The 24338-nt window shown below is 46.5% G+C and overlaps 1 protein-coding gene across 1 annotated transcript in view; it reads left to right on the top strand.

The window, feature by feature from the left end:
* The window catches only part of PXMP4 (peroxisomal membrane protein 4), a 30541-nt gene extending 6819 nt beyond the window's left edge, over window positions 1-23722 (top strand). The window contains exons 3-4 of the mRNA XM_073555400.1: window positions 9669-9867; window positions 15719-23722. Of these exons, the coding sequence (XP_073411501.1) occupies window positions 9669-9867; window positions 15719-15982 (463 nt within the window). The 3' untranslated portion in view covers window positions 15983-23722. The remainder of the gene's footprint in view (window positions 1-9668; window positions 9868-15718) is intronic.
* Window positions 23723-24338: the final 616 nt, after the last annotated feature.

Raw genomic sequence — 24338 nt, 5'->3', positions numbered from 1 at the left:
GACTGCGGCCTTATACTGAGAGAAGGGAGGAGAAGAGCAGGGAGCCATCAGAACCATGAGCTGGTGGTCTGACAGGTTTGTTACCATTTTACAAAGCAATTGGCTAAAAGACTTAGACACTATATAGTGTACCAAAAAGAGGGTAAGAAAACCCAACGAGTATATTAGCCGTAAAATATTTCTTTATTACACTTTTCCATTAAATATACATGATGTCACTACTTACAACACAATGTAAGATTACACCGCACACTCTAGAGCGTACATGCAAGTGTGCGGTGTAATCTTACATTGTGTTACTAGGGACTTTTATAGTCCACTACATCGGCACCTCCCTCTTTTTAGACTGAGTGCACACCAATTTACTTCTATTTTACTACTTACAACAGAGTGGCTGTCTGGCAATGGTGCCTGGATCAAAACAAAGTAATACTACACATAGTACTCAATTTCTCTATGAACAAGTGCAGCCATTTAACAATAACAGGGTGCTGAATAAGCTACTCAAAAGATATGTCAGTACAGGCACTTAAAGAAAAGTTAAGTAAGAAGATAAACTTACTGGTAAATCAGTAGTTGATTCCTGCCTCCCCAACGCACGTTTCGTAACAACTTCAGGAGGCGGATGTTGGGGTAGGAATGATCATATTACAGTATATAAGGAGCATCAGCCTGTCAGTCAGTGTAAACCTCATGTGCACGCTACTAATGAGGGAAAGCTGTATACCTTGGGGAAGACATGCCCTTCATGTGGCACATACGTTGTTGGTCCCTCCCATCTATAACAGTGTTCCAGTTTGCGCCCTGTGGAACGCAAGCACAGAACGCTGTCATAGACACAACGCGTGCGTAAGCGCTCCCATTGGCCGTTCGCCCGAACACCGATGAGATGCCAGCTGTGCATGCACTCTGGACTAGGTATCGGAGCAGTGGAAACACCGGGCTTAAATCTACTGGAAACCTCAAGTGACCTAAGTGTGGACATAAATGGAAGTTAAAAAATGATAAGGACAACTAGAGTGAAGTACTGTAAGAAATTTGATTCATTATGGAAGCAATAAATATATAAATTCTAAGGTGAAAAAAGTTGGGTGCTAAAAAATTAATAAGGTGACAGTGATGCTATATTATAAAAAGATGCTGTACAGAATATCTGTATTTTCAGCCGGAGATTAAAGTTTTAGTAATGATGTGTTATAACTGACAGAACTATAATAAAAATAATTTTTATTTTTATATAGCGCTAACATATTCCACAGCGCTTTACAGTTTGCACACATTATCACTGCCCCCATTGGGGCTCACAATCTAGTTGCCCTATCAGTATGTCTTTGGAATGTGGGAGGAAACCGGAGAACCCGGAGGAAACCCACGCAAACACGGGGAGAACATACAAACTCCTTGCAGAACTATGTGTATATCTAGATATAAAAAAGTACTTATAAATGGTGATATTAAAATTAAAACTAAAAGAATTAGATAAAAAGACGAAATAATATACACTTTATAATTTGCAGTGATTGTACATGAAAAACTCCATTAGATCACTTTTTTTTTTATAAGGCTATAGTGAGATTGCAAGGAACGCAAAATATTTATCAGTAACTGATGAGATTATAAATGATGATAAAGTGTCTTCAGCGCTAAAGACCTGAAATACAAAATACCTCGGAGGGTATTTAATAATAATAAATTTTATTTCTATAGCACCGACATATTCTGCAGCACCTTACATTTCAGAGGGGACATTGTACAGACGATAGACATTACAGCATAACAATCAGGGGCGGACACAGACTGTAGTGGGCCCCTGTGCAAGAAGTTTTTCGCCCCCCCCCCCCCTACAAGCAGCAGATCCGGCAGACTTCCGCATCTCTGCCTCCTAACGGGCGACCTGTGGCACCGACCCGGCACGCCCCATTCATTCTCTACTGGGCTTGCGGCCGGCTACGGAAATGCAGTTGTGCTAGATCCGCGTTACATGGTGCCACTAAAATATACAGCGGATATGCAGCGTTTTTTAGAGCGGGAAAATATACACAATGTCAATTTTTGCTGCGGATTTTCCCAACCATAAATGTACTGTATATCTAATATTGAGGCTATGCAGGGCTGGATATAATATCTGTAGGGTGCTGCTGGGCTGTATTTTTTTTATTTGCCAGTTGCAGCCTCCAAATTATATATACAGGCCAGCACAGCCTCCAAATAACATATATAGCCCACTAGCCCAGCATTGCCTCTAGTTGTTAATATATACCACCCAGCACAGCCTCCAAATAAAGTATGGTATACAGCCCAGCATAGCCTTCAGTTAATATATACAGCCCAGAACAGCATCCAAATAACATATACAGCCCAGCACAGCCTCCAGTTAATATATACAGCCCAGCACAGCCTCCAGTTAATATATACAGCCCAGCACAGCCTCCAGTTAATATATACAGCCCAGCACAGCCTCCAGTTAATATATACAGTCCAGCAGCAGCCTTCAGGTAATATATACAGCACCTAGCACAGCCTCCAGGTAATATATAGAGCCCAGCACAGCCTCCAGGTAATATATAGAGCCCAGCACAGCCTCCAGGTAATATATACAGCCCAGCACAGCCTCCAGTTAATATATACAGCCTAGCACAGCCTCCAGTTAATATATACAGCCCAGCACAGCCTCCAGTTAATATATACAGCCCAGCACAGCCTTCAGGTAATATATACAACCCAGCACAGCCTCCAGTTAATATATACAGTCCAGCAACAGCCTTCAGGTAATATATAGAGTCCAGCAACAGCCTTCAGGTAATATATAGAGCCCAGCACAGCCTTCAGGTAATATATAGAGCCCAGCACAGCCTTCAGGTAATATATACAGCCCAGCACAGCCTTCAGGTAATATATACAGCCCAGCACAGCCTTCAGGTAATATATACAGCCCAGCACAGCCTCCAGGTAATATATACAGCCCAGCACAGACTCCAGGTAATATATAGCCCACCACAGCCTCCAGGTGATATATACAGTCCAGCATAGCCTCCACTCCAGGTAATATATGCAGTCCAGCATAGCTTTAAGGTAATAGATACAGTCCAGCTAGCCTTCAAGTAATATATACAGCCCAAAACAGCCTCCAGGTAATATATACAGCCCAGCATAGCCTCTAAATAACATATATAGCCCGACAGCCTCCAGGTAATATATATAGGCACCCCCATTTCCCTTTATTTCATAATGCTCTCCCCCATATGCGGTCTACTTTTGGCATAGTGCTTCTCTCCTTATGTTTATGCTGCTTCTCCCCATGTGGCCCCCCAGTTTATGCTTCTCCCCCTTTGTGGGCCACCCAATTCATGTTTCTTCTCCCCGCCCCATTCATGAGCAGCCAAGCATCTCCCCCAGGGCCCCCCCATTCATGAGCAGCCAAGGCCATGCTTCTCCCCAGGCTAGGGCCCCCCCCCCTTTCATGAGCAGCCAAGGCCATGCTTCTCCCCAGGCCAGGGGCCCCCCCATTCATGAGCAGCCAGGCCATGCTTCTCCCCAGGCCAGGGGCTCCCCCATTCATGAGCAGCCAGGCCATGCTTCTCCCCAGGCCAGGGCCCCCCCCCTGTTCATGAGCAGCCATGCTTCTCCCCAGGGGCCCCCCCATTCATGAGCAGCCAAGGCCATACTTCCCTTCTCCCCAGGCCAGGGGCACCCCCATTCATGCGCAGCCAGGAGCCATCATGCTTCAGTTCTCCCCCAGGACGGAGCCCCCGAAAATCATGCCTGCCATGTTCAGTTCAACTTCTCCCCCACCCCAGGAGACCCCCAAAATCATGCCTGCGCCTCGGTCCCAGTCCCTCAGTCCTGCTCAGCTCTGTTAGTACTCTTACCATCCATTCCACACTGTCCAGTGTCCGCACTCCGCACATTCCCGAGCTGCTGCAGCATACGGGCAGGGGCACGGCACAAGTGAGTGACTCAGACACAGACAGACACATCACACACTCACCTGCGGCTGCACTGCAGCCACCGGCCGGCCGGCACCACAGGCACGGTGAGTGACAGTCAGTCTGTGTCTGTCTCCTCCTCTCCTCCCCCACAGCGGCAGCGCAGCACTGACGCTGGCCGCTGATCTGATATCACCTCAGCAAAAGGCGTAGCTAGGGTTTTGGTTCAGGGGGGGCGAAACTTCTGAGTGGGCCCCTATCTAGGTTACTTTGATTACAACTCGGTGACGCCCCCTAATAGTGGATGTAGGAGATGAATGCACTGTACTGAAAATAATCCCTATATAAAGGCCAATATTGATATTACCACCACATGGTCAGTGGTAAATACCAGTCCTACAAAACATATGTGATTACTGCACAGTTTTAGTTGGTGTCTTACCGCTGACGATCTTTGTGATGGAATTGTTCACTTTTCACGTCTTTTCCATCTGGCCCAGACCGACATGACAACTTCTCCAGCCACCACTCTGCTACAGAGAATGCAACAACGACACCTTTCACTTCTCATATTCCAGCCCCATCACCATCTATCCCCAACCTGCACAAACCCCTCATCTTGCTGATACCACAATAGTGAGCCGCTGCTGCCGTATGTGTCCCTATTACTACACCTGATACCCCAATGCTGAGCCGCTGCTGCCGTATGTGTCCCTATTACTGCACTTGATACCCCAATGCTGAGCCGCTGCTGCCGTATGTGTCCCTATTACTGCACTTGATACCCCAATACTGAGCCACTGCTGCCGTATGTGCTCCTATTACTGAACCTGATACCCCAATGCTGAGCCGCTGCTGCCGTATGTGTCCCTATTACTGCACCTGATACCCCAATGCTGAGCGGCTGCTGCCATATGTGTCCCTATTACTGCACCTGATACCCGACTATACACACACGGCTCGGCTCCACACCCCCTGTACACACACGGCTCCACTCCGTGCACCTTGTACACACACAGCTGTGCTCCGCGCGCCTTGTACACATGCAGCTCTGCTCCGTGCACCTTGTACACACGAGGCTGTGCTCCGTGCACCTTGTACACATGCGCTCTGCTCCGTGCGCCTTGTACACATGCACTCAGCTTCGTACATGCTGTACACACGCGGCTCCGCTCCGTACACCTTGTACACACCTGGCTCCGCTCCGTACACCTTGTACACACCTGGCTCCGCTCCGTACACCTTGTACACAACTGGCTCCGCTCCGTACACCTTGTACACACCTGGCTCTGCTCCGTACACCTTGTACACACCTGGCTCTGCTCTGTACACATGCAGCTCCGCACACTCCGTACACACGCAGCTCCGCTCCATACATCTCATACACATATGGCTCCGCTCCGTACACCTTGCACACACGGCTCTGCTCCGTACACCCCGTACACACACACACACACGGCTCTACTCCGTACAGCCCGTACACACACGGCTCCGCTCCGTACACCTTGTACACACACACGGTTCCGCTCACAACATACACACGCAGCTCCGCTCCTCCGTACACCTCATACATGCATATCTCTGCTTCGTACACCTTCTATACACACGGCTCCGCTCTGTACACCTCATACACACACGGCTCTGCTACATCCACCCTGTAAACCCCTCCTGACCCCACACATAAACTTTACCTCATCCAGCAGTGCACCATGACAACCAGCACAGCAGAGCCCTACAGCCACTGATGCCCCTGATCATGTGACCCCTGACTACGCCCCTCCTGTGACCTCATCACAGGTCCTGGCGCACAGAATAGCCCAGGACGACATTGCTGGCTGTGAGGTGGGGGGCCCACTGCTGGCACCGGGGCCCCCCACCGCCTTCTCAGGGTCCCGTAGCTACCCCCTCTGCCCCCACCCCCCTTAGCTACGCTACTGACCTCAGCCCTCACTCTGCCGCCTCCTGAAGCGCTGCTCTCCTCTCCTCCTTGTAGCGCTCCACATGGCTAATTTGAATTGAATAATTAGCCATTTGGGTGCAGGAGGCTGGAGGGGCCCCCTCTCCCCTGGGGCCCCGTTCAATGAACCGGATGCACGGGCAGTAGGTCCGCCCCTGATAACAATAAACACATAGATCATAATAGATACCAAGAGGAATGAGGGCCCTGCTCGCAAGCTTACAATCTATGAGGAAAAAGGTAGACACGAAAGGTGGGTGGTAACAATTGATGATTGTATGGACCAGCTATAATGTTAAGTGTGTAACAGTACAGACACAGAGGGCTAATAGATGCATAAAGCATGTGGGAACATGGTGCGAGGAACCTGGTTATGGTAAAACTTTTGACTATGCCACATAGGGATAATTAAGTTAATGTGTTGAGGCAGTAGGCCAGTCTGAATAAATGCGTTTTCAGGGCACTCTTAAAATTGTGGGGATCGGGGACTAATTGACCTGAGAAGTGCATTCCAAAGAATTGGCGCAGCACGTGTATAGTCTTGGAGACGGGAGTGGGAGGTTCTGATTATTGAGGATGCTAACCTCAGGTCATCAGCAGAACGGAGGGCGCGGGTAGGGTGGTAGACTGAAACGAGGGAGGAGATGTAAGGCGGTGCTGAGCCATGGAGAGCTTTGTGGGTGAGGGTGATAAGTTTGTACTGGATTCTGGAGTGGATGGGCAGCCGTTACACCGATGACTGGCACAAGGTAGAGGCATCGGTGTAACGATTGGCGAGGAATATGATCTTGGATGCACCATTCAAGACAGATTGAAGGGGGGAAAGTTTAGTAAGAGGGAGACCGATTAGAAGAGAGTTACAATAGTCCAGACGAGAATGAATAAGAGAAACAGTAAGAGTTTTTGTGGTGTCAAAGGTAAGAAAAGGTCGAATTCTAGAAATGCTTTTGAGATGCAGATCACAAGAGCGAGCCAGTGATCGAATGTGGGGGGCAAAGGAAAGCTTGGAGTCAAGTATGACCCCAAGACAGCGGGCATGTTGCTGGGGAGTAATAGTGGAACCACACACAGAAATGGCAGTGTCGGGTATAGGTACATTAGTAGAGGGAGGAAACACAAGGAATTCAGTCTTTGACAGGTTCAGTTTCAGATATAGTGAGGACATGATGTTAGACACAGCACTTAGACAATCGCTGGTGTTTTCTAAAAAGGCAGGCGTGATGTCAGGAGAAGAAGCGTATAATTGGGTTCATCAGCATAGAGATGGTACTGAAAACCAAATCTACTGATTGTTTGACCAATAGGGGCAGTGTACAAAGAGAAAAGGAGGGGACCTAGAACCGATCCTTGAGAAACCCCAACAGTAAGGGGAAGATATGGGGAGGAGGAGCCAGCAAAAGATACAGTAAAGGAGCGGTCAGAGAGATAGGAGGAGAACCAGGAGAGAACGGTGTCCTTGAGGCCAATGGAACGGAGCATAGTGAGGAGGAGCTGATGATCCACAGTGTTGAATGCTGCAGAGAGATCCAAGAGAATTAGCATGGAATAGTGACCATTAGATTTAACTGCTAGTAGATCATTAGAGACTTTAGTGAGGGCAGTTTCAGTAGAGTGTAAAGAGCGGAAACCGGATTGTAGAGGGTCGAGAAGAGAGTTTTCTGAGAGATAGTGGATCAGACGGGAGTGGACCAGGCATTCCAGGAGTTTAGAGATGAAGTGAAGATTAGAAGCAGGTCTATAGTTAGCGGCACAGTTTTGGTCAAGGGATGGTTTTTTAAGTAGTGGATGTATGATGGCATGCTTAAATGAGGTGGGAAAGATACCAGAAGAGAGAGAGAGGTTAAAATATTTTAGTAAGGTGAGTGGCGACAGCAGGGGAAAGGGACTGGAGGAGATGTGACGGAAATGGGTCACTGGTAAGTGGTTGGGCGAGAAGATGCAAGGAGCCTGCTTACTTCTTCTTCTTGACTGGTTTAAAATCAGAGAGTGAGCTAGATGCATTGAGGGAGGGAGGACAGTGCATGGTATGAGGTGATTGGGAAATAATTTCCTGTCGGATATGGTCAATTTTTTCTTTGAAGTAATTGGCCAAATCGTCAGCTAGAAGCTTCGTGGTTGGGGCCTGCACACTTGGGTTGAGCAGGGAATGAAAAGTGTCAGAGACATTAAGGCTAAGTGCACACGTTGCAGGAAATTTCTGCTCAAAAACCTGAATGCCTTCCCAGAAACCGCACCTATTTTTCCGCGGTAGTTTTTTGCGCGTTTTTTGATGCTTTTTTTTTTCCGCAGCGGTTTCAAACCGCATGGAAGAAGCCAAAACCACGGAAAAATCCGCAAAATTAATTAGCATGCTGCGGTTTTTACCGCGATGCTGTTTTTTCGCGGTAAAAAACGCATCAATGTGCACAAAAAGTGCAAAATGCATAGAAATGACTGGGAAGCTTATTTTTAGCGGTTTTATAGCGAAAACCGCGGTGAAAACCGCTAAAAAACCGCTGTGTGTGTGAACACAGCCTTAGGGTTATTGGACAGTCAGGTGATGAGGGTGTTGAAATAGGTTTGTTTTGAGAGGTGAAGGGCAGTGTTGTATGTTGTAAGCATAAACTTATAATGGATGAAATCTTCGTGTAGATTGGATTTTCTCCACAGACGTTCGGCACTTTGTCAACTGACAAATACATGAACAGTCTATAATTTTAAGGGTAGGTTAATTTTACCATTGAGAGAGAGAATATTAAAAATAAAATCCAGAAAATTACATTGTATAAATTATTTAAATGTATTTGCATTTTGCAGTGAGAAATAAGTATTTGATCCCTCTGGCAAACAAGACTTAATACTTGGTGGCAAAACCCTTGTTGGCAAGCACAGCAGTCAGATGTTTTTTTTGTAGTTTGACGAGGTTTGCGCACGTCAGGAGGAATTTTGGTCCACTTATCTCTAAATCATACTTATTTCCCCCACTGTATTAGCACAGCTTCTATCCTGCACTTATTACACATGAAGACGCTTTCCTCCTTTTCTGTATCCTGTTTGCCTGCCAGCATTGAAATACTTTCTCCCGTATACATGCTGGGAAATAAAGTCTATGTACAACCCCCTCACTGACACTAACTTTAAGGACGCAGTCAGACGGCCGTATAAATCATAGCGAGTTCGGAACGCAGTGCACAACCTAGCCAGTGGCTCTCCCAACCTGAGCACGAGAGCGGCTTAGAAATACATAAAGCTGTCACGCTTAGATACGGAGAGCTATCGCTCAGTCTGTGCACTGTGTTCCGATCTCGCTCCTGTTTGTACTGCTGACTGCGGCCTTACACTGAGAGGAGGGAGAAGAAGAGCAGGGAGCCATCAGAACCATGAGCTGGTGGTCTGACAGGTTTGTTACCATTTTACAAAGTAATTGGCTAAAAGACTTAGACACTAGTGAAGACTTCTTGGAAACTTGCTTAAGTTGGGGAGCAAATGATCAATTAAAAAGCAGATTGGTACTTTCATGGTGAGGATTGTGCGGGTCCCAGAGGGCAAGCTTCCACCATACACTATATCATGATCATACGAGAGGTCCTAGAGATTAAATGTTTGTCACCTTGCCTGTGGATAGGTGATAGATGTTACTGTAAGGAATCTGTCACCATTTTATGAAGATGGTCATGGTATTGAGCTATTTCACCCTCTGATTACCATCATCACTGCTGTGCTGTTACCGGGGGTAAATTGAGTCCACAGTCATTTGAAAATGTTTGTATCAAGACTGATTGATTATTTTCTTCTTGTGTCTTCAGTCTAAAAGAGAAGTTGAAAGCGATCTTCCAAGCAACGTTCACACATTCTAGGAATCTGGCTTATTTCGTCTTCACATATAAGAGTCTCCTGGCCGCTCAAGAGAAAATACATGGCAGCAAATGGCAATTTCACTCCTTCCTGGCAGCTTGTGTAGGCGGGTGGCTAGTCTTCGGAGAGAATAATAACATTAATAGCCAGGTAAGGATAATGGTTTGATTAGGACTTTTGCCAAAATGACATCCTTACGGATTTTTTCCAGGGAGTAAAACATTGATGACCTTAAGACAATTTTTCTATCCCATCTCCGCCATACATTAACCCCTTCCTGACATCCGACGTACTATCCCGTCCATGGGACCCGGGCCCCTATGCCCATGGACGGGATAGTACGTCTACCGCGATCAGCGGCGCCCACGTGGTGAGCGCCGCTGATCGCGGCCGTGTGTCAGCTGATTATCACAGCTGACACCCGGCACAATGTGTCAGGGGCGGTCACGGACCGCCCCCGACACGTTAACCCCTTGCACACCGCGATCAAACATGATCGCGGTGTACCGGGAGTTAAAGGGAAGCATCGGCAGGGAGGGGGCTCCCTCCGTGCTTCCCTGAGCCCCCCACGGCAGCGCAATGTGCAGCGCTGCTGCGGGGGGCTCCTTTCCTCCAGGCCCCCGAATCCAAGATGGCGACGGGGGCCTTCGGGGGCCTGGAGGAAGCTGGCTTCCTCAGTGCCTGCAAAGCGCAGACAAGAGGAAGTCTTTTTCAATGCCTGTGACAGATTGCTGATCTGTCACAGTGATCTGTGATGTGACAGATCAGCGATCTGTCACAGGACAGTGATGTCCCACCTGGGACTATGTAATAAAGTAAAAAAAAAATAAAAAAAAAAGTGTAAAAATAATTTTAAAAAAATCGCCAAATAAATTAGTAAAAAAAAAAAAAAATATTCCCCAATAAATTCATTTTTTGAAAATAAAAAAAACCCAAAACAATAAAAGTACACATATTAGGTATCGCCGCGTCCGTAACGACCCGCCCTATAAAACCGTCCCATTAGTTAACCCCTTTAGCGAACCCCTTAAAAAATAAAAATACAAAACGAAGCAAAAAATAATGATTTATTATCATACCGCCAAACAAAAAGTGTAATAACACGCGATAAAAATGGTACCGCTGAAAACGTCATCTTGTCCCGCAAAAAACGAGCCGCCACAGAGCATCATCAGCGAAAAAATAAAAAAGTTATAGCTCGCAGAATAAAGCGATACAAAAATAATTATTTTTTATATAAAATAGTTTTCATTGCAAAAAACCGACAAAACATAAAAAAACGACCTAAATGAGGTATCTCTGTAACCGTACTGACCCGAAGAATAAAACCGCTTTATCAATTTTACCGCACGCGGAACGGTGTAAACACACTCCCCCAAAAGAAATTCATGAAACGCTGGTTTTTGTTCATTCTGCGTCCCAAAAATCGGAATAAAAAGCGATCAAAAAATGTCACGTGCCCGAAAATGGTACCAATAAAAACGTCAACTCGTCCCGCAAAAAATAAGACCTCACATGACTCGGTGGGTCAAAATATGGAAAAATTATAGCTCTCAATATGTGGTGATGCAAAAACTATTTTTACAATAAAAAGCGTCTTTTAGCGTGCGACAGCTGCCAAAAATAAAAACCGCCATAAATAGTAAATCAAACCCCCCGTTATCACCCTAGTTAGGGAAGAATAATAAAATTTAAAAAATGTATTTATTTCCATTTTTCCATTAGGGTTAGGGCTAGGGTTAGGGCTAGGGTTAGGGCTAGGGTTAGGGCTGAGATTAGGGTTAGGGGTGTGTTGGGGTTCGGGTTGGAGTTAGAATTGGGGGTTTCCACTGTTTGGGCACATCAGGTGCTCTCCAAATGCAACATTGCGTCTGATCTCAATTCCAGCCAATTCTGAGTTGAAAAAGTCATATGGTGCTCCTTCCCTTCCAAGCTCTGCTATGCGCCCAAACAGTGTTTTACCCCCACATGTAGGGTATCAGCCTACTCAGGACAAATTGCAAAACAATTTTTGGGGTCCAATTTCTCCTGTTACCCTTAGGAAAATAAAAAATTGGGGGCAAAAATATCATTTTTGTGGAAAAAAATGATTTTTTTATTTTCACGTCCGAGCGTTATAAACTTCTGTGAAGCACTTGGGGGTTCAAAGTGCTCACCACACATCTAGATAAGTTCCGTGGGGGGTCTAGTGTCCAAAATGGGGTCACTTGTGGGGAGTTTCAATAGTTTAGGATAGAATCTCCAGCGCTGGACTTCAGTTAAAAATTCATCATTTATTGGAAATTCTTAAAATCGGACAGAAAAAAGTATGAATAAGGACATACAGGCAGATGGGGTCTCTGGTGGTCTCCAACCAACGCGTTTCGACCTAGAAGGTCTTACTCATGGTTCACACTAGACCAATACTGACTACAAATAATACAAAGACTGGTAAATCACAGGTGTTGGACGAAAGAATTTACCAGTTAACTCTTGCAAAACACTCAGCCTAATGTGGAGCTGAAATATACATTAACCCTTTTACCATTAGTAAATGAAACAATGTAAACAAAGACTTGTCGGTAAAACAGAAAAAAATATAAAAACTAATGAAAAAATATCATAAGAATATAATGAATGGCAAGAAAAAAAAACAAAAAAAAACAAACATTCATTAATTGATATAATATTAATAAACAAAGTAACAATCGTAAAAATTATCAAAATAACCAGAATTAAATAGGACTAAGTAAATGTAAATATACAGAAGAAAATATCAATCTAATTGCAATATTAAATCAAGTCGTTTGTTCAGACCTAATGGTACTCTTGTATTTAATTTAAAAATCCAGAAGGATTCACGATTTAATAATTTTCTCCTGAAAATCACCTCCCCTAGTAGATCTATAGACTTTCTCTATTGCTATAATTTTGAGGCTATCAGTTTTACCTCCATGAACAGTTTTACAATGATAAGAAACTGCTGAGATATTATAATTGTTGCTAGTGGCTTCTGACAAATGTTTCCTAATTCTCTTTTTAAGAGGTCCTATTGTACAGCCTACATATTGTAGGTTACAAAAAACGCATTCAATAACATATATTACTCCTTCTGAATTACAATTTATGTGAGACTGAATAGGGTATGATATGCCAGTAACACTAGAAGTGAATCTGCTGGTTTTAACCACATAATTGCAGACTTTACAGGGATGATGTCCACATTTGGAAAAGCCTTTATATGACAACCAAGTATTATTTTTAGTTCTCCTATTGCTGATAAAAAGACTGGGGGATAAGATATCGCTCAAAGCAGGAGCTTTCCTGGCTATGTATCGTACCTGGGTATTGTCCAGAATTTGACCAAGTTTATTATCATTGTGTAAAATAGGTAAATATTTTTTGACAATGTCCGTTATCTTATTGAATTGTGGACTGTACATGGTAGAAAAACTAACTATAGGACGGTCATAATTATTACAGGGGGCCCGTGTGCGATTCTTTTTCTTGTTACCAGTAATTCCAGTGTGTACAAGGCTCAAAGGAGATTCATTCAGCAGGGTGTGTCTATCGATCCTGCTGACAATATTATCAGCTTTCCTTAGCATCCAATTGGCATATCCTCTGTCCTTAAGTCTAGAGAAGGTTTTATTTGATTCTTTGGCAAATGTTATAGGTGAGCTGCAATTTCTATATAACCTAATTAATTCTCCCACTGGAATGTTTTTAACCACGTGCTTGGGATGACAAGAATAAGCTTGTAAAATTGAGTTTGTATCTGTGGGTTTTCTGAAAGGAAAAACGGAGACCTTTTGGCTGTCAGGATTCACAGACAAAGTCACATCCAGATAATTAATAGAAAAATCTGACACTGTAAATGTGAATGAAAGATTAAACTCGTTCATATTGATATAGCTAATGAAATCACTAATCCCTGAGATGTCTCCCTTCCAGATCAAAATAGTTTAGGTACATCAGGGGCTCTCCAAACGCACATGACACCCGCAGACCATTCCATCAAAGTCTGCATTCCAAAATGGCACTGCTTCCCTTCCGAGCCCCGACGTGTGTCCATACAGTAGTTTTCTCCCACATATGGGGTGTCAGCGTACTCATGACAAATTGGACAACAACTTTTAGGGTTCAATTTCTCCTGTTACCCTTGGGAAAATAAAAAAATTGGGGACTAATTGATCATGTTTGTGGAAAAAATACTATTTTTTTATTTTCATGCCCGGGCATTATAAACTTCTGTGAAGCCCTTGGGGGTTCAAAGTGCTCACCACACATCTAGATAAGTTCCTTAGGGGTTCTCGTTTCCAAAATGGGGTCATTTGTGGGTGTTTCCACTGTTAAGGTACATTAGGGGTTTTCCAATCGCGACATGGTGTCCGATCTCAATTCCAGCCAAAAACGTCAAATGGCGCACGGCCGCCGCTAAGCCCCGCCCCCTGCCGCGCCTCCGCCGGTAGCTCCGCCTACCGGCGCATGACGCTGCATGCGCCCTGCGTCCCCTATCTTTATCACTGGGGGCGCAGGCCGTGCGCAATATGCGTTTGGCGGCGCATGCGCCTTTTTGAGGCATGCCAAATTTCCATTTTTTTCACAAATAAACGCAAGTTATTTGAATGAAATTTTACCACTAACATGAAGTACAATATGTCACGAGAAAACAATGTCAGAATCACCGGGATCCATAGAAGCATTCCAGAGTTATGACCTCATAAAGGTACAGTGGTCAGAATTGTAAAAATTGGCCCGGTCATGAACGTGCAAACCACCCTTGGGGGTGAAGGGGTTAATATGCTCGGCTTGTTAATGGGCTCCTATGGTATCAATGGGAGTTAAGTGAAGAAAACCACTGACAGTCCCCCCTGACAGCGGCTTGTCTCTCATGTGAACTAAGGAATATAGTGTTTTCATGTGAGATATCCAATCATTCTTTCCCTCTCTGGGGAGAGTCAGGAGGCCCCATCAGCATCAGATGGTCATCTGGTCCCACCGAAAGTGGTTTCTGACTACATTATTCTAAGTGTATGAGAGTCTTTGCTGACCTCTCCAACACTATTGCTGTACTGTCCATTTTTGACGCTCAGCAGTGAGCTGAGGTCAGCATGGACACTCTAAGCATTTCAGAGATACTTTGCTCCTGTCTACGAGTCATCAAAGTTTAACCCTTATCAGATTTTTACACTTGTCCATTTCTTTCTGCTTCAAGAATGGACTGCTGCCTAATATACAGCTCTGGCAAAAATTAAGAGACCACCACATCAATCCCTGTCATGGGCAGCCCATTCTCCAGTCCTGACCCCATTGAAAACCTCTGGAATGTAATCAAGAGGATGAAATAGTCACAAGCCATCAAACAAAGAAGAACTGCTTAAATTTTTGTGCCTGGAGTGGCATAAGGTCACCCAAAAGCAGTGTGAAAGACTGGTGGAAAGCATGTCAAGACGCTTGAAAGCTGTGATTAAAAATCATGGTTATTCCACAAAATATTGATTTCTGAACTCTTCCTGAGTTAAAGCATTAGTATTGTTGTTTATAAATTATTATGAACTTGTTTTCTTAGCATTATTTGAGGTCTGAAAGCCCTGGGGTTTTTTTTGGGTTTTTTTTTTGTTTTTTTTTTAATTTTGACCATTTTTCTTTGTCAGAAAAAAAATACAAAATTTATTGCTTGGAAATTCGGAGACATGTTGTCAGAAGTTTATAGACTAAAAGAACAATTTACATTTTACTCAAAAAATATACCTATAAAGAGAAAAATCAGACAAACTGAACATTTGAAAATGGTCTCTTAATTTTTGCCAGAGCTGTAACTCACTCTTTGACAGGCGCCATTGTCATGAAGAGATTAATGTTATTTACGTCACTTGCGTAAGTAACTATGCTATAGCTGATCAATGTATATGACAAAATTGTGTAACTCTTCATTATAAAATAATTGCACTTCATGATCTTAGACATCCCTTTTTTTTACGTGGGCAGTATTGTATTAACACTTTTGTTTTCCTACCAGATAAATATGTACCTGCTATCTCGTGTCCTCTTCGGTCTGTCAAGACTGGCAGTAGAGAAAGGGTACATCCCAGAGCCAAAATATGACGTGTTTCCCTGGTTTGCCGCCTTAGTATGGGGTTTAGTCCTGTGGCTCTTTGAATACCAAAGACACACTCTCCAGCCATCTCTACAGTCCTCCATGACTTACCTGTATGACGACAGCAACATCTGGCACGACATCTCCGACTTCTTGATATACAACAAACCAAAGCCTGCAAAATAGTGAATTACAGGAAACCCTCGGACTTGGAATATCATGGATTTTAGCAGTAAACATCACTTTTCTCTAATTGCACTGATTTACATGGTTATAACAGAGCGGTGTTGGTTATGGGCAGTAAAATTCCTATAATCTGGCATGGTGGTAAACCAAGTGCCGGTTTATTAGAAATTACCATGGGGTATTAACAAAGAAGCGTGTAGGTATAGGACCTGACAAGCAGACAAGAGAAATACTCACTTGCGCCATTCTTTTTTCTCTTTCTTGCGGCTCTTTCCTTGAAGTTTGATTATCCTCTTCACCTTAATTGTGCTGCAGACACTACAAAGCTAGGGTAAAGGAGCGCAGAGGACTGAAGGTGGGCTCTTAAGTCACGTTCATACGTTCAGTATTTTACCTCAGTATTTGAAAGCCAAAACCAGGAGTGGGTAAAAACGCAGATGTGGTGCACTTGTTTCTATTAGGCTGCTTACACATTGTGTTCTGTGTCCCTGTTGGGGCATACGTCCAAAATCCCCCACAAAATGGGGTCCAGGCGCATGCACTGACGGGGCCATCGACTGTTATGGTGACGGCAGAGTGAACGTGAGCTCTGCCGTGCACTTTTTTCAGGAGTGTACATCAACAGACGTAGTAGACGTCACCATAACAGTCTATGGCCCGTCAACACTTGTGTCCGGACCCCGTTTTGCAGGGGATTCCAATCCCTTGTACTTTTCCTCTGATTGTTCCACTCCTGATTTTGGCTTACAAATACTGAGGTAAAAAAAACTCTCTAAATACTGAATGTGTCAATGTTGCCCACTATGAGCTTTTGATGAGTTTTTGATGTTGCAGATTTTCTGCACCTATTAAGTAAAATATATTCCTTGCAATTTTTCAAAAATGTGCAGCATAAAAAATCACCAAAAACTATATAGCAGTGTCTTGGTAATCTGACATTGAGATTCTTTTCGTCCAGTGTCAGATTATCATTAACTGCGGTGTATCAGACTATTCATAAGACATCATTTGCCTTAATAATCACCAGTCATCTCTCACCTATCTTTTCTGTAGTACTACTACTTCATTTCATGCTCATTTCAGCGTCCCTATTGTTTCCTGAATGTATGAATGTGGACTATCTACTGTTAGAGAGGTACATAGCAATACCCTGGCGATGAAACATTTGACTACATGCGTTTCTATGTATAATTTCATTTACTCTGTCGCCTTATTGGGGACACAGAACCGTGGGTGTTATGCTGCTGTCCACTAGGAGGCGACACTATGCATAATCTGAAAAAGATTAACTTTGGCTCCTCCTCTGCAGTATACACCCCTGGACGGCGTCGGCCTTCTCCAGTTTTTGCTTAGTGTCGCAGGAGGCACACCTAAGTTTTTTTTTTTTTTTACACTCCGTCTTTTTCCTGGATTTTTTTCCAAAGGACTACAGATGAAGAAAAGAGGGTCTCCAGCGAGACTCCCAGCATGGCTCCCTCCTCGGTCCCCTATTAGGGGTACCTGTTTGAGGTCGAGGTGGCTATTCCCCATGTCGCTCCCTCACCAGTCCCTCGGGTACTGGTTCGAGGTCGAGACCCCCCTCCTTCCTCAGTTCCGTCCGGCTCTGGGTCGAGGCGACGATGAAGCCCCCTGACGGTGACAGCAGCACCCACCCTAATCCCCCTCTGGGGGTATTAGGTTGAGACACCGCAGGTAGGGCCTGTACCAGGCACCAGGGACCCCAGTCCACGTGTGGGCTCCTTTTGGGACCGGGGGAGGTGCAGAGAGGCAGGGCACTTATCAGAGACCGGGCTCCCTGCGCCCCGGTCTCTGCAGCACTGGCGCCACAAGGGACCCTCCACAGGGCCCCAGTCACATATATGGCCCCACCGCCAGCCCTCCTTTCATTTTGGGGGGGTCTGGTTTAAATCCGACCCCCCAGAGGACGACCGCGCCGTCCTGGAGCCCTGCTGGGCAGGAGACCTCAAATTTAGGCCGCGGCTTCGGCCCAGCCGAAGTCGCCGCCCCATTCCCGCCCCCCCCGGCCCGCCCCTCGGATGACGAAAATGACACTGCGGTGTCATAGAAGGGGCGGATCGAGGCAGGAGGGGCGCGCTTTTACATGGCCCAGCGCGCCCTTTTCCAGCTCTCCGCCCCCTTCCCTCTCCACCTCAGAATCCGGTGGCCATCTTGCTGCACCTGGAAGAACGCAGCACAGCAGTCTCCGGGGGGCACAGGACGTGGGATTTATCAGCGCTGGACCTAAGGGGGAGCACCGGTGGGGTAAGATCACAGCTGGGTCCTTGGTACTCAGCTGTGAATTGCTATACCATATAGCGCTCTCCTCCTTTCCTCTGCGTAAATACCCCTGTAGGGCCTCCACTAATCAGCCTAGGTACTATGTCGGGCTCAAGGAAAAGAACCAGGCAAGACTGCTTTTATGCAGTCTGCACAGCCTGCAAGGCCACTCTCCCCAGCGGCAGCACGTACCCGCACTGCCGGGACTGTACCCAAAAAACAGGATCAGAACCCCAAGAAGTCCCTACCAACGCTTCTGCGACCGCTACTGCGCCGGAATGGGCGACTCAGATGTCGCAGTCTATGACACAGTCTATAGATAACCTGACCTCCACATTACTGCAGGCTCTGCAGGGTCATGTCTCGGCTATGAACGTTACCCAGCAAAGGGACGTCCGGTCTCATGATCAGGGCGCTTCCGACAGTTCGAGGCGTAAGCGGACCCACAGGTCGCGTTCAGCTGCATCCTCACATAGCAATAGGTCTTCCCCCTCCAGGGAAAGACACAGTGGCCTCAGGTCACCGAGGCCGTCCCCTGATAGAGAAGGACAATGCGGATCTCCACAACGATCCCAGACCACGGGAAACCTCCGCTCTAGTTCGCCCGCTAGGGAGCTCCTTAGCGATGCGCAGGACTCAGAGGGCATATGTGACTCCAATTCAGATAACGAAACAGAGAACGCTTTGCTCCCTTGTCCCCCTAGCAATACTGCGATAGTTGAGGATATCGTCTCTTCCATCCTTCGGGTGCTGGACATTTCAGATCCAACCCCGGAAGCACCAGAACACAAGATTTCCTTTGAAAGTGTTCAGAAACCATCGAAGGTCTTCCCTAATCACCCGGAATTTCAAAAAATCCTTTCTAAGCATTTTTCGCAGCCTGAGAAAAAATTCGCCAATCGCAAGTATTTGGAAGCAAAATACCCCTTTCCACAGAAAGACACCAAGGATTGGACAGATCCGCCTGAAGTGGACCCTCCAGTCTCTAGGCTGGCAGCACAAACGCTTCTCTCGCTGCCGGACAGTTCAACCCTCAAGGACACGGCAGACAGACAAGTCGAACGCATGGCTCGTTCAATCTTTGAAGCGGCAGGTGCCTCTTTGGCTCCCGCATTTGCTTCAGTTTGGGCAGCCAAGGCTATCATGGCTTGGGCTGCTCTATTGCAAAAGGGCCTTCAAGCTTCAAATCCTCAGCTGGCGGACCAGGCGGTGCAAATTGCAGTGGTGGCAGATTTACATGGTCCTTGCAGCGTTGGACTCTGCAAGAGGAATAGCGGGAATAGCATCAGACGCCATTACAATCCGGCGTATTCTCTGGCTAAGAGAATGGAAAGCGGATGCGGCCTCAAAAAAGTCCCTAACAAATCTCCCGTACTTCAGTGGCCGTCTTTTCGGTGAAAAGCTGGATACAATGATATCCAATGCTACCGGGGGCAAAAGTACTTCCCTCCCTCAACTAAGACCAAAACGCACGTTTAAAAGGCATAATCAATCTCGTTTCCGATCCTTTCGGAATTCTTCGGGCTGGTCTGTCTCACGCCCAGCACAAAACCGTAATCGTTCCCCCCGCAGGGACAACACACGTGCGGCACAGAGGCCGGACAGGAACTGGCAATCAAAGGCAAGCCAGGCAAAACCTAAAGGAGGAAAACCTCAGACTTTTCCCTCGTCCTGACTCATGCCCTCTGGAAGACACCCCACTTGTAGGCGGACGACTGCTACTCTTTCAGCAAGGTCTGGCTGCCTATTACAGAAGACAAGTGGGTCAAGGAAATAGTGTCTTCAGGATACAAAATCGAGTTTACTACCAGCCCACCGCACAGGTTTTTTCCCTCTGTCCCTCCAAAATCCCCGCACAAAGCTCAGGCCTTCCGTCAAGCGGTTTCTTCCCTCCTGCGAGCAGGAGTCATAGTGCCAGTCCCAGCAGAAGAGCGCTTCCGAGGGTTCTACTCCAACCTGTTCGTGGTGCCCAAGAAGGGAGGCAGCGTCCGACCCATACTAGACCTCAAGCAACTCAACAAGTACGTTCGAGTTCGTCACTTCCACATGGAATCCCTCCGGTCAATTGTTGCGTCTATGGAAAAAGGAGAATATCTTGCCTCCATAGACATACAGGACGCATACCTGTATATACCGATTGCTCCCGCCCATCAGAGGTTTCTCAGATTCGCAATCAACCAAGACCATTACCAGTTTGTGGCCCTCCCGTTCGGTCTGGCCACGGCCCCCAGAACATTTACAAAGGTCATGGCAGCTACCATGGATGTTCTGCACTCCAGAGGTATAGTAGTCGTTCCATACCTGGACGACCTTCTCATCAAGGCCCCCACCCTCAAGGACTGCGAGGTCAACGTCTCGATCACGATCGATACTCTGACGCGCCTGGGATGGTTAGTCAATTTACGGAAGTCCTCGACTACCCCGAGCCAGTCTCTGACCTTCCTGGGGATGCTATTCGACACCCCCAAGGGTCTGGTGATCCTCCCCAGGGACAAGGCACTGGCTCTCCGTCTGGGAGTTCACACACTCCTCCGCAAGTCCCCCAGATCTCTCCGGTATGCCATGAGAGTACTTGGCAGGATGGCAGCAGCAATGGAGGCGGTACCATTTGCCCAGTTTCACCTCAGACCCCTTCAACTGGCCATACTCAAATCCTGGGACAGAAATCCGTTCTCCCTCGACAGGGAGTTCCGGTTATCAGCAAACACCAGGATGTCCCTGCACTGGTGGCTCAAGCCAACCTCGCTTGCAAGGGGAAAATCCTTTCTCTCCGGTCAATGGAAGGTTTTGACCACCGACGCAAACCTTATGGGTTGGGGCGCGGTGCACCTACATCACAGAGCGCAAGGCAGGTGGTCACCAAGGGAATCGACCATGCCCATCAACATCCTGGAAATTCGGGCCATCTTCCTGGCGTTGAAAGCCTTCCATCACTTGCTGGCAGACTCTCATATCAGAGTACAGTCGGACAATGCCACGGCAGTGGCATACGTGAACCATCAAGGCGGCACCCGCAGCATCCAGGCGATGACCGAAGTAACGCGTATCCTACAATGGGCGGAGGATGCAAGGTCGGTACTCTCCGCGGTCCACATTCCGGGTGTGGACAACTGGGAAGCCGACTATCTCAGCTGACAAGGAATGGACTCGGGGGAATGGTCTCTCCATCCCGAAGTCTTCGGTCAGATCTGTCATCGTTGGGGGACCCCGGACGTGGATCTGATGGCATCCCATCTCAATGCCAAGGTTCCCAATTTCATGGCCAGGACGCGCGATTCGCGATCGCTCGGAGCAGATGCCCTGGTTCAGGACTGGACCCAGTTCCAGCTTCTGTACATTTTTCCACCCCTCCCCCTGATCTCCAGAGTCCTGAGGAAGATCAAACAAGAGGGTGTTCCCACCATTCTGATCGCTCCAGTCTGGCCCAGGCGTACATGGTACGCCGACGTCGTGCAACTCACAGCAGACGCTCCCTGGCGTCTCCCCACACGTCCCGACCTCCTGTCACAAGGCCCGTTCTTCCACCAGAACTCAGGGGCTCTCAATTTGACGGCGTGGCCATTGAGACCTGGGTTTTGACCCAAGCTGATTTTTCACCGGACGTTGTTAAAACCATGATCAGGGCTCGAAAGCCAACTTCAGCCAGGATTTACTATCGTACCTAGAAGGTTTTCTTCACATGCTGCGACTCTCGTGGGCAGATTCCACTTCCCTATTCTCTTCCAAAGGTCCTCGGGTTCCTTCAGTCAGACCTGGACGCCGGGCTATCCCTGGGCTCGCTGAAGAGCCAGGTGTCAACGCTTTCAGTGCTCTTTCAGAGGCGTATTGCTAACAAGCCGCAAGTGAAGACTTTTCTCCAGGGGGTTTCCGGATTGGTTCCCCCCTACAAACGTCCGTTGGAGACGTGGGACCTCAACCTGGTCTTGACAACACTACAGTCACCTCCTTTTGAACCCCTTAGGGTGGTCTCATTCCGCTTTCTATCACAGAAAGTGGTTTTCCTGGTGGCAATCACCTCGCTACGCAGGGTGTCTGAACTTTCAGCTCTTTCCTGCAGACAACCCTTCCTGGTTTTTCATCAGGACAAGGTGGTTCTCCGTACAGTACCATCCTTCCTTCCGAAGGTCGTGTCCAGCTTCCACCTCAATGAGGAAATATCACTACCGTCTCTTTGCCCGGCTCCCGTTCATAGGGTAGAGAAGGCTCTGCATACGCTTGACCTTGTCAGGGCATTGCGTATTTACGTGTCTAGGACTACTCCCTTCCGGAAGTCTGATTCACTTTTCCTTCTTCCAGAAGGCGTTCGCAAGGGCCTACCGGCTTCCAAAGCCACCCTTGCTAGGTGGATCAAGTCCACCATTCAAGAGGATTACCACCTCAACAATTCTCCCCTTCCGGCCGGTATCACGGCACACTCTACGCGGGCGGTAGGGGCCTCTTGGGCCATTCGGCATCAAGCCTCAGCACATCAAGTGTGTAAGGCAGCCACTTGGACTAGCCTGCACACATTTACAAAACACTACAGAGTGCATACCCAGTCCTCAGCGGATGCGAGCCTGGGTAGACGGGTCCTGCAGGCGGCAGTACCCCAAGTCTAGGGGACTGTCAGCACAATATTCGTCCACTGCTTCCCACCCAGGGACTGCTTTAGGACGTCCAACGGTTCTGTGTCCCCCAATAAGGTGACAGAGTAAAGGAGATTTTTGTGTACTCACCGTAAAATCTCTTTCTCTTAGCCTTTAATTGGGGGACACAGCTCCCACCCTGTAGCCCTTGCGGGCCGTTGTTACGGTTGGGTTCTCATATTGTTGTTTGAGCCTGTTTATAGTAGCCTTTTTTTACAGGCATGGTTATGTTTCTGGTATATTCCTCCTAATGCTTTTGCACAAAACTGGAGAAGGCTGACGCCGTCCAGGGGTGTATACTGCAGAGGAGGAGCCAAAGTTAATCTTTTTCAGATTATGCATAGTGTCGCCTCCTAGTGGACAGCAGCATAACACCCACGGTTCTGTGTCCCCCAATTAAAGGCTAAGAGAAAGAGATTTTACGGTGAGTACACAAAAATCTCCTTTTTGTGATAAGTAAAGTAATTAAAGGATATGATCTGTCCCCATTGATTATTTAATGTCATTCATCTGTGCGAGTAAAATCCGTCGGCCAGAGCGAGATATCTTTATACTGTTGTTACAGTGAGGAATGTACTGTACTATCTTACTACGGCTGTATTATGTGTAATATACATAGCACCGCCTTTTCTATACCGTTCTAGCCATACATCTATGGGATTCCGATTTTGTGTACAACACTTAGCATGGAGCAGACGCCATCTAATATTATCTAAGCCTTATAATGACTAGAAAATCAGAAGCAGTAGTGTTCTCTATAGCTGTTATGTACTTTCTAATGAGCATAAATTGTAAATACTTAATGTTAATAATTTTATTAAATCTTATCTTCACAATATGCTGTCTTTATTACTCGTGCTTTTCAACCAGTATCTCGCATTTCCAGTATCAGCAAATGTTGTACACTGTTATAGGGGGCAAGGAAAGGTCAGCTATAGATTTCTATAGGACATGTGTCCCTCCAGAGCCTCGGACAAGTCTTTCTAAGGCCCTATTCATACGTTCAGCTTTTGGTCAGTATTTTACCTCCGTATTTGTAACCCCAAACCAGGAGTGGGTGATAAATCCAGAAGTGGTGACGTGTTCCTATTATACTTTTCCTCTGATTGTTCCACTCCTGGTGTTGGCTTACAAATACTGAGGTAAAATACTGACCAAATACTGAACATGTGAATGTGGCCTAAAAGTGAGACTCTGAACCAGGAACCCAACCCTCCCAGCTTTGCTTACCTTTTTAGGCTAAGCTCACACGATGAGTTTTTAGTGAGTTTTTGACGCTGTATATCTTGTGCTGCATCAAAAAACACAGCATCTTACAGTTCCAGCAAAGTGGATGGGATTTATGGAGATCTCATATCTACGTGATTTTCTTTTTTTTTTTTTTTACCCAGCATTAGAGTTGAGCGATACCGTCCGATACTTCAAAGTATCGTATCGGATGGTATCGGCCGATC

Source organism: Dendrobates tinctorius, unplaced genomic scaffold (genome assembly GCF_039654945.1).
Source record: "Dendrobates tinctorius isolate UK_male_01 unplaced genomic scaffold, ASM3965494v1 ptg000223l, whole genome shotgun sequence".
NCBI classification, from domain to species: Eukaryota; Metazoa; Chordata; class Amphibia; order Anura; family Dendrobatidae; genus Dendrobates; species Dendrobates tinctorius.
The sequence above is the reverse complement of the archived record's forward strand: the minus strand, read 5'-3'. Positions and strand labels throughout refer to the sequence as shown.